Source organism: Cataglyphis hispanica, chromosome 12, assembly GCF_021464435.1.
Source record: "Cataglyphis hispanica isolate Lineage 1 chromosome 12, ULB_Chis1_1.0, whole genome shotgun sequence".
In the NCBI taxonomy this organism is placed as follows: domain Eukaryota; kingdom Metazoa; phylum Arthropoda; class Insecta; order Hymenoptera; family Formicidae; genus Cataglyphis; species Cataglyphis hispanica.
Window position 1 is genome coordinate 3,711,994 of NC_065965.1, and position 11,722 is coordinate 3,723,715.

The 11,722-nt window shown below is 42.8% G+C and overlaps 1 protein-coding gene across 1 annotated transcript in view; it reads left to right on the forward strand.

The window, feature by feature from the left end:
• Positions 1-5,859, forward strand: part of LOC126853658 (serine/threonine-protein kinase 17B-like) — an 89,426-nt gene extending 83,567 nt beyond the window's left edge. The window contains exon 6 of the mRNA XM_050599567.1: positions 1,060-5,859. Coding sequence (XP_050455524.1) covers positions 1,060-2,149 — 1,090 coding nt within the window. The 3' untranslated portion in view covers positions 2,150-5,859. The remainder of the gene's footprint in view (positions 1-1,059) is intronic.
• Positions 5,860-11,722: the final 5,863 nt, after the last annotated feature.

Consider the following 11,722-nt stretch of genomic DNA (forward strand, 5'->3'; position numbering starts at 1 on the left):
CGACAATGTTATGTGTGGCGGTCGTCCCGCTTCGCTGACCTATGAATTACCATGTTTAGGCTCGAGGAAGCTGTACGAAGAACCGGAATTAAGACAATTAACGCGTCGTGAAGAAAAAAATACTTTATAATTAAATTGATTTTTTTTTTTTTTTAATTTGCCATTGCGTCGTTTGTATTAAGATTAATGTATTCTTGATTAATGATAAGACAACGTAATAATTTACGTAAGCGTAAGTCTACTAAATTGCTTATCATAATCGCGATAATTGTTACTTCAGTTAGTTTTCTATTTGCTTCTATTTGCTATTTCATGAAATTATTACGTCATCTATTCAATGACAGACTTCGTCCGCGTCGATGTTTCGCTATTCGCGCGATCTAAACTGCAGCGATGTAAACTCAGGCAAATGACGTGAAAGATATATTATTTTGTTTATACAAACAAAATAATATATTTGCTTGCTTATAATTTTTTTGCTCGAGCCCGGTTTTGGAATTAGAGGGGCAGGAAGTCGGCCCCTAAAACTTTTTTTTAGTAATTCTTCGACGAGGCCGACATTCCACGATTTTTCTTATGCAATCTGTTACTCCGTTATTGAAGGCATTTTGCGTCATCCAGTATGCCGGAAGTCGACTGACACTTTAGGTATGTTTTACGCGGTATACGGTATACACTTCTCGGCACGAAACAGCCGCGTGAAAAATGTCCCGCTGTGGACCGCCGCAATGATGGCCACCGTCCGGCTGGCGGTGGCCATTTATGTGACGGGTCTCTTAACCCTTTGACACTCTCGCTCCTCGAGTTAACGAGGATGACGAGAACGAGTCGTTCGTGGAACGAGCCTGTTATGTTGGGATATATACGTTCAAGAGCGTCGTACCGAAATAATCGACGTAACCGAGACTCTTATTCACGGCTTTCTAACACGGATTATCAGAGCCCAGTCAAGTGACAACTTATCAAAAATCGATTCCAATCGAAAAACATGCAACATTCATTTTTTTACGTACTCTTCATTCTTAGAAATATTTGAAACGTATTTTCATTTGTTCGCAGTGAACGCCTGACGGTGACCGAATGCCTCCAGCATCCCTGGTTCAACATGTTCGAGCAGCCGACGACACCGCTGGCTTCGACAATGTGTTCCACGTCGGATGACAGTCCCGCGGCGGACTCCACGACGATGCTCTCCCAAGGGGAGAGTTCTTCGTCGAAATCTTTACCAATCGCCAACGGTCAGACCGCGTCGAATACATCGTCAACGCCGAAAAGCAACGACGGCGAGAAGCAACATCGGTCATCCACGACTGGTGTGTGCCACAGTCCTACGGAATCCTGTGCAAAGCCGACAAGTCCGCGCGCCGTTTCCTCGCATACGGAGAACCTGTATTCGACATCAAGATCATCGCCCAAGCCCATCAGATTCGGCCTGAGTCCAGATCGCAGGGACACTTTCAAGAGGAACATGGACTCGCTGGCGCGAAAATTTTCCGGCACTGTTTTGCCGGAAATCGTCATCATCGAAACGGGATCATCGACGAATGCTGTCGGCAATGGTGCTCATCAGCGTCGTGCCACCGCCACCCACACGATGCCCGCAGGTGGCGAGGTGTTCAAGTGCACGCCCGTCTTTATTCTTGGTGAAGCGGAACAGCAGTGCAGCAGCGATAGCGGCAGCGACACCGTCTCCGAGATCTCGACCGACAGCTCGAGCGATCGTAGCAGCATCTATTCGGATGATTCGCTGGATTTTATTCTGTATGGTAAAAGCCAGGGTAGAGCGAGCTATCCGTTCACTGCCGCCGACGCGACCGCCGACAGGTGGGAACAGCAGAGGCATCATCGCACTGCGCACAGAGTGTGGCCGCGCGAGTGCAGTGGCGTCGTCAGTAAGGCGCTCAGCCGTTTCACGTCAGAAACTTCGTCCAGCGGAACGAAGATTGCGAAGATCCCGACAGCGCCGATGGCGACGGCAACAATGCGCGGCGGCAGCAAGATTGGCCTCGAGGCACTCCGCGAGCGAAGCGGTAATCTGGTGGTTATCAGGGAGCCTGTCCGCGCCGGCAGATACACCAGGTATAGCGAGGTGCAATGCGAGTCGGTGCAGGCGCGGATTCGGCGGTTCCAGGTGCACGAAGCTTCGTAAAATCGTCCCGCATAGGCGTGCGCCGGCAGGTGTCGGCGTTGAATTGTATTTGCCAGATGTCTTCTGGCAGTCTCCTCGAGGAGCTTCTTGAAAGATTGGGAGCTTCGAGGCAAATGTACATATTACATAATTATCTGTACAATAACGCGGAAAGCAAGGGAAGGGAGAGGTTTTGAGCAACGGGATATATCCGAGGGACGCGAAATGAAGCACAAAGATGGAAGGAAATGGACGGGCAAAGTTCCTCGAGGTTTTTTTGAAGGCTGTGACGACAGAAGTTTCTCGGAAAGATTCAGGAGATTGCGCGTACATTTTTTTCTATAAAAATATAGATTATATGAGCTTTTCGAAAAATTAATTTGAATTCTCTTAGCTTATTTAATTGTCGCGGCAGAGGATGGTAAAATCGAAAGAGAGAAAGAGCGGTATTATGTGCCATCCGACAATTGTATGCAAAAGCATTAAGGGAAGATTATTCCTAAGTTTATTTTTCGTAAAATACATAATGCTGTGATAGCGTTAGTGAAAGTTTACGGAGAATGCGACGTGTCTTTGCTTCTCATTTTTGCCGAAACTGAATAAAGATGTTTTTAAGATTTAATCGAGAGAAATTTTGCAAAACAGCATCGTATAATTCAATCGCAAGACATAATACTAAACAGTATTTCGTAGCAAGAAAAAGAACAACATTACATGATGCGAAGCGTCATATCACATAAGCCTGATCTCCAGAATCATTCAACAGCCTCTCGAAGCCCCTAGCCCGATTTTTGCCGGATTCTTCCGGAATCCGAGATTGTACGTAAAAGAGCGCGCGATCCGTTTGTTATTCACTCTAATGTAAACGCTAGCGTGTAACGCGTAGCGCGAAACATATTGCGCGCGCATACGTGCCTGTACACGTGTGCCTTTGCGAAGGTGCCGACGAGAGATCGTAGCTTGTATCATATCAAAGCGAACAAATGGCTGTTGTAAATACGGATGAGAGTGCGCGTGGGTATGTATGTATGTGTGCGTGTATTTGTGCTGATGCTCTTCGTGGAGCAAGCGAGCGGCTTCGAAGTGGGCGGTCTTGATGTACATATCGAATAATCAGAGATGGAATGAGTGACGAATCCGCGCGTATCTGCACTAGCTTGCGAAAGGTGCCTGTGGTTACGGTGATGCATTTCCGATCACGAGGGTAGTCGCGGATCGGACGGAAGACCTAATGAGATTGTCGCACTACCTGACGCTAAATTCCGCCGAATGGAAAATATATTCTATCATTTGTAAATAGAAGTATGCGCCCGAAACCGCAAGTACCAAAAAAATGCAAATCAATGCGCGAGATATTTTATGGCAGCTTTGTTTAGTCTGCCATTATCAATAGACTGACCGACCGTCCTTTCGAGCTGAGAGAAGCTCGAACCGCATCGCGTGTATATGCATCAAGACGAGATTTAGACGCGTTATACTTTTTACTCGGATATTGTAATTCCGAAGACCTAACTTTTGAGATATGATTTCTTTAGAAACGAATTATTTATTAATGAATTACCACATTTATACGCGCGTTATAATTGATAGTGTTATCGGAGTACAAATTCATCTGATTTTTAAGTAAATTGCTCTTGTTTTTCTAACAATGTGTATCTCAATCTCGGTGCATCGCGCGCGATTCTGTTGAAATCGCCATATTAATTGATCGTCGTGTTTGACGATGACCAACGACAATCCAGATAGATACATACATTTCCGGTGCCTTCTTTAAGGAAAGATCACAATTTGTGTGCGCAAAATATGCCAGTCGCCAGTGCCTATATTTATTTTGTCCGATATGTGACAAGGTTCTTCGAGTCACGAGACTGCAATGTACAGAAGAGAGAATGTACGTACGTGTGAAGAGTGCCTTAATTACGCGCGACTTTGCGGGGAGATCGAAATTGAGAGCCTAGACAAGATTTCTAGGCCTCTCTAATTCCAGTTAGCTCGCATATGGTCTCGACGGAGGAGGTTAATAATGCGGGGTCCTTCAAATGTCAGTGAACTCGTCGCACGAACCACCGAAAACTTGGACTCTCGTTGCACGTTATCAAAGAGAACGCTTCTCCCGTAAGAGCTATATCGCGAGTATACATATTTTCTCTTTTTTTTTTTCTTTTTGATAAATGCTAATTATGCTATTTTAAATACTTTAGAATTAGCATTTTTTTGTTTTAAAACTGTGCGATGTTCCAAATTGCGCGCGAAGTATAAAAAGACGATCGCCCTCTCGTCTGCTCTCCGAGCTCTCGAAATGCAAATGGCAATAAGCAAAATTCATATCCGCGGATTTCATTATCGCGCGCGAATGGAAACACGCAACGAATGCTAGTCATAAGCACAATACATTCTCTTTCTCACGCTCGCTCCCCCTTTTTTCGCGCCCCCTAATTTTCGTTCATTTCGCCGCGGACACACGCTCACGTTGGTGAGATGCTAACGAGCGACCTATGTCTTTGTCGTGTGAGACGAGACGGGAAAGAAAGAAGAGTGGACGAGAGCGCTGCAAACATAATGGACTTGGCCTCGCTTTGAGCAGGATGAGAGAGCATTGTTCGAAATCTGCACATTTATCTGCATAATTATCTGCATAAATCCATAAGATGCGAAAGAAAATGTAGTAATTTTCTAGTAAATAACTTATATTTTAATAATATAAAGATTTTTCGCAATATATATACAGCCTGAATTTTTTTTATTACATGTTATTACTTGTAAAGAGGATTAATATTGTTTTCGGTGGTTCTATTCTCAAATATAGCCATACTCTTTTTTGATATGTTGACCATATTTCAAGAACTTCTACTACTTAGACTGTGAAAATGTTAAATTTTCGCAAACATAATTCAATCAAAATCAAAAAGCACTTGAAGAAATATCAAGCGTAATAAATAAAATCGCGTAATGTTTTGATCTCTACTTTAACAGCTGTTTCAATCATTGCGTGGAATCGAAGCAAAGCGAAAGCGTTAAACATTTTCCGATCTGGACCGGAGGCGGTTTGACTGATTCAACCTTTCGGGTCGGTGGTTTTGTTGTAATTTTGACGGGAACCATCAAAACACAGAAGAGGCGATAACACGGAAATTGGATACGCGTGAAATACATCGCACGCAAATGCGCACATTCTTAACGCGTACACTTCCTTTCGAGTTGCATGTGCGCGGAAGTCTATTGTTCGAGAATGTGTCTCCGAAAATCAAAGAGTGGAATTATCTTGTAATATAATTTTGCTACGAGACGGGCGGCGCGATTCGAGCGAGCCGGACTTACCTTCTCTCGCGGCGCGAATTCGCAATTATTTATTCTTTTTTTTTTTTGTGATATGCCATTAGTTAGAATTAATCGATTTTCGCATCATTTCTTCGTGTTAATTCAACTTTGCGAGAGAACGAGTCGTCTTTTGTCTTGCGCGACACGACGCGCTGTCCGATATTCTCTTTTATCATTATCATATTATATCTCCTTTATAATTATTATATATATATATATATTATATTATATTATATTATATACACTCTATTATTACATAATAATAATTATTATTACATTATTAATACCGGAATTAAGCGCGATGGTTACAGTCGCGCATATAGCTGCTAAAAACTTTCTGTAAATACTTCTGTCATTGTATTAATTTTAATAATACGTACGTAATAATAAAAATACAACAATACACTCGAAAATATAGCGCAAATTTCTTTTACTATTCTTCTCCTGCTACTTTTTTCGCAACAAAATCAATCTATCAATACGTTTACTTTGGATATTCGAATATCGATTCTTCACATGCAACAATGTCGAACGGGTTGCCTAGTAAGAGGATACTCTTACATGTAATACATAGTGATGTTTAACAAAGAAATTTGCCCTGAAAACTATTTATATATTAATCTACATTGTTTATATTAATTTTTTTTATTTTTGTATTTTATTTATTTTATGCTACAGAATTTGTTATTCGTATATACATTTTTTATTACGCTTACGTATATGTTGAACTAAAAATTACTTAGAATAAGAATAGGAAGGTGTTTTGACAAAAAGATAAATTATGCATTAAATTTGCATTTTGCCGTAAATAACACGCCAGGCAGAACTCCTCGGGACGTCCTGGCGTTACATGCACTGGTCAATGCACTCGGGGCACGAACAGGGAATCCGTTTGGCGCATTAATGCCAGGCGGTTGTTCCTACCGGCATTATTATAAATAATTCAACGCTTCCTCTCGCGGGACGACCAAAGGGTGGAATAGCAATGCGATTAAAAATAGGGAAGCTGAAGAGGAGAGTGTCTGCGAGCGATACCGTGTGCGTGTTGTGCCCGATTAAAATCACGATACAGACCAAAGGTAGGGCGGCCCTGGATCCGCGTTTGCCTACCGATATGGCGAATGGAACACTTTTTCCGAGAACGTCGTCTTTTATCCTATAAATAGGTATACATTAACGGCGGCGCAGCTGTCTCGATGATTCACCTTTCAAGAGCTTTCTGCGACATAGAGATTTGGAAAATATCACGGCTTTCAAAAAAAAGAAAAATACAATTTTCTTTGTAAAATTATTTCTCGATTATAATAAAAATTTTAATTTATCATCGAGAAATATATTCTCTCTCTTATATATTAAAAATCGACATATTGAAATTCTGTTGAATACTCGGCGAGATTTTTTTCCATTGTAAAATTATATAACGCTTGCGTTTTAATTCGCGATATATATCTGCCAGAATATTAACAATGATTACAGGGCAAATAGAGAAACATGATTATACATTGATACGATTGTGTCATCGTGCGATTACGTAATCAGCTGATACAGGCAGATACTGCCATTTTAATAAATAATAACAGTGTGCCCGCTATAATCGCGCGTTTTGCAATTGAATAAAACGTGATATAATCGCATACAAAACCGCGCTACTTTACCTTGACGTAGGATGCCCACGCACCGTGCTTGCATATTCAAGAAATTCAGAAATATTCACGACGTACGTAATAAATTTTGATCTTCTATAATGTGGATAAGATATCATTTTGAATTTCCGATTATTTACATTTCATTTAAATTCTTGCTTCCTTTTCATTGATGAAACAATAATGACTTTGTAGAAAGCGCGCACAAAATAGAAAGTTTAAAAATTCGATATTTATATACTATATATATTTTAAGTTTATTGGAAAATTCTATTCGAAATTATCTGCGTAGAGAGAGAGATTTTCCTGCAATCTTTGGATCGTTTCTATTAACAAGGTGCAAAATAGAATCCACCAGATTTCTCACGCTCGACGCGGCGCTTTCATCCGCGCCGCATCGAATTTCGCAGGAAAACGAGAGATGACGGCGGAGACTGTGTCTCTTTCCACTTTATCCACCGTGACGACGGCCTTCGTGGACTCTCAGTCTCTCAGTATATCGATAATGGAAAGTGCCGGGGGCGACGAGTGATTACTTGGCGATTCGTGGCGCCTAGAAATTGCTAAATCAACGCCGGCGTGCCGATCGTAACACCTGGCGCGACCAAATAAAGTCGTGCCGCCGCCGCTCGCGCTGTCGAATGATAATTCATTAATTAGCGTATAGGTCAGGGTGCGAGTTGCCCCGTGCAACCATCGAGAAGAAAGAAAAAAAAAGAGAAAGAGAGAGAGAGAGAGAGAGAGATGTAACACACCTCATGTGTATGGAATCGCTCGAAACGGAGACCGACAAATGCGGCGTGCGAGCCTCTAATTACAAGGCAGACCGATTTCATTCTGGATGGATTTAAAGCCGATTCACACACCACGTGCCGTGACGATTAAGGCCGCGATCTTGACTTTCCTTAGGCGATTCGTGCGAGTTTCGATAACTTTCGCTCTCACGATAGTGGCGAATTTAGACTATAGCCTTATCATGTTCTCACTTTGTGATTCGTACATTCTTACGGAAGTATCCCACAATCAAGAATGAGGAAGAAGTCGTGAGACTTAATCTCTCAGACCACAGCTGAGATTATATATCATCCGTTCCATCCGGCATAAACGTTACGAAAACCTTGTGCTTCTTTCGGATATCTTTTTAAGATCGATATTCGCAAATTCTGGACAATGTCCGTGTCGGTACCAAACTGAACATTAATCCTGCCCCTTATACAACGACGTGCCGGTTATTAGACGCGGGATTCGGCTCTATTGTGTTTAATTCTAAAATCATAAATCGTAAGGAAACATGTGCACGTGTAGCGTGAAACATTATGCGCGAACGGTACGCACACATCATATCATCTTTTATGGTAGCCGATAATTTGCATTCCTCGTGAAACGCCGTCGTGAATGTCTCCTTCGTGCGAATAACGACAAGCCGGATTGTAGATCTGCCAATGAATTCAGCGACTTTTTGCAAAAACTCGGACTTTGTGTGCGATAAAATATATCTGCATATAAATATAGACATTTTTCGTGTGTTGACGCGATAAGATTCTTAATTTATGCATATAGCATAAATACGAGTTTGCTCGGATATTTATAGTTTTCACTATGGTGAAAACATCCGACGCGCTTCCACTTTGCCTTTGCTTTATCATATCGCTCACGGGATTCTAATTTTACTCGCGCGAGCAGCCGATAAAAGTTTCAATCTTCAAAAGGAGCCACGTGTTCGCGCGCTCGAAATGGAAGGTCCTCCCGAAGCTTTCCTCGATTGGTCGCGCGTCAAGCTCGTAAATCGACGATAAGATTTTTTTTTTCTCTCGAGGCAGCCGAGCCGGAAGAAGACTCGGCTGAGGTCACCGGCGCCGCTTTTCGCATCGCTGCGATGGCAGGAAAGTGAGACGTACCGATTTTATTGCTAGCGCGAAGACGTCAATGTATCGTGCCGAGGACAGTGCCTACGAATAACGAGCCCCATCAAAGTCAACAATGACGCGCGGCACAAATTTATTGCATCTTGCCGTTAGAGGCAGACCTATAAACAGAGATCATTAAGCGCGCGCGCATACATGTCGCTCTCTCATCTCGGGGATAATTGATTTCCAACGGCACGATAGTGGAGCTGGCCTCGCGTCTATCACGTCTGTCTCTTTCCTCCTGTAAATGATACGGCTTTTCCGAGTTATCGGCGAATTATTGCGACCGGCGGATGAGCAGCCGCTGCAAAGTTGACATTTTGATCTTTCGGACACTGCGAGATGAAAAATATCCATGTGATAAAGCTACTTTGCGCGTAGCCATTTTAATGAACGCAAAGAAAAATTTGCATTCGATGTCTCTTCGACGATAGAAAGAGAAACCAAAAAATTTAATCTTTTTTCACGAGTTAGACAGATGTGTATCAAATCGAAATCCAAATAACGTTATCCGCATCTTTCTTCGGTGACAGTGACGGGTGTCAACGCGAAATAGAATTCACGTATGCTGATACTAAAATTTCCCTCTTGCTTTAATACCTGCCGGCAGCCATGTGTGAAGGCCTCATGAATAATATGATCGGCGTATCGATGCGAGTTCTGCCCTCTCTCCATTATACATCGGAAAGCGCAAATTTAGATTAGTGACGGTACCGATTCGGCGGGATCATCGACCTCTACCTCGCGAAGCCGTTTCGCCCGTAAAATGAACGAAATGCAATTTATCCGTAAAAAAAATAGCAACGTAAACTGCCAATATTTTATATGCTTATAAAAGTATCTTCTCTAATGGGATCTTATTAAAGTCTCATTTATAATTATATTATTCCTTTTTTATGTGCGTATATAGACGTAATCTTGCAACCTTGCAACGAAAAAAAAATCATGTCGCGACATATGTTGAGTATCCCCAGAGGCCCTCGATAATTTTAAATCTCGCGATATTAGGATTCCACGAAGACGAAGGCGATCTCCGTGGGATCGACAGTCATGCGATTATCCGAGTATCTCGTGTGTCTTGGAAAATAAATCGTCGAGGACCTCGAGCGACAGTAGCAACAACAGCCTCCGTTTTCGCGCGCTCGCGCGTATAAAGACCCATGAGACACCGTCTGTGCAAACTTTCGCGGAATGTTCTTTGTCGCTCCTTTGTGGAATCGACGGTCGCTATGTGTGCGCGACGTGCCTCGTATCCCCAAGAGTGTTCGGTGTCGTACGTAGAAGCGTACGTGCGAATATCCCGCGCGAGCGCGGTGACAAGCAATTAGTACTGACAATTAGCACCGCGCGAGTTGTCTCAGCCGCGCCGCTGATCGTGCCAAGGATGTAGTCGCTCGTCTATTCGCGGTTCAGCTACCTTCGAGATCGACCAGCTCGAACCAGTTCCTTTTCTTTTCTTTCCGTTCCGATTCTCGCCTCGATATATATATTCGTGATGACGCGCCTTGTCCCTCTTTGCGTTTACATGCAAAAAATTCATCTCGATAATCGCGGATAAGCTTCTTCATCTTTTATCCGCGAAGTAAATAAAAAAAATATGAGTCACAACGATTCCTCTCATTAGAGAAACTTTAGATCGTTATGATTGTACACGCAGTATTAACTTACGTATAGATTATAGATAATTAGAAGAGATACATGTAAAATAGTATATTTTATCGAGAGTCGCCAATGATACTGGTATCGAATTTACGAGATACGTCCATCGAGATATATTTATGAACGCGAGGCTTCGGAGACTGCAAAACCTTGCGACATCAACGGCAATTCGTAAACAGGCGCAGATTCTCCCTTTGGTCATAAGCATTCGCGAACGCACAACGACACTTTCTCCTCGTCGCGTTCTGTTTGCCCCCAGGCCCATCTAATTACCATTAGTCCCACGCGCGATGCATGACGTTGAACTCAAAGATCCACTTTTCCACGATATTGCGGAAAGAAAAGGATACTTTTCGGCGCTCTTAACAAATGAAACTGCCTAATTGGCTGCTCGAGTGCTAGGCTCTAAGCCTCAGTTAAGTTACAACTTGTCCCGAGCGTGTAATTATTTCGACATACATCTGTCATACATCTATGTTTCATAATTTCATAATTCAGCGCTCGAATTTAGATCGATATATTTTTCGATTCACTTTCGCAAAGCAGTTTAATCCGATAAAATTTTTCCCGCCCTCTCTCCTCGCATTTATTAATGCATTAATAGTTTTTACGTAACGTGTATACTTCTCGCATCTGGAATAAAGAACGAAAAATGTGTTTCGGCAATGGCGAAAAATCGGCTAATCTCCGTCCTTTGATAGCAAGAAGAGAGAGACGAGCCTTTGATTCCTCTCATCCGCAATAGCATAGGTGAGGCCAAGCCGCGTAAAAAAAACAGCTCCAGGAGATTTCTCTCGGCGACACAGCCTGCCAACTCTCACTTTCGCGCGCTTTTCTGCGATCGCAAGCGAGGGTTGTTCCGGGTTATCTCGCGCGAATCCGCGGGTCATCTCGACGCAAATCCGCCTCGCCGATGGACGCGTTTTTGTTGGCGCGCTCACCACTCGTGACCTGCCATGCGCGACGACACGGTAATTTCCAATTATCGTGCGATCAGGTTCTATTATTATAACGAAAGAGAAGTTAAAGGTCGATCCGGTTACACGGATCTCTTCCTTAAGGGGATA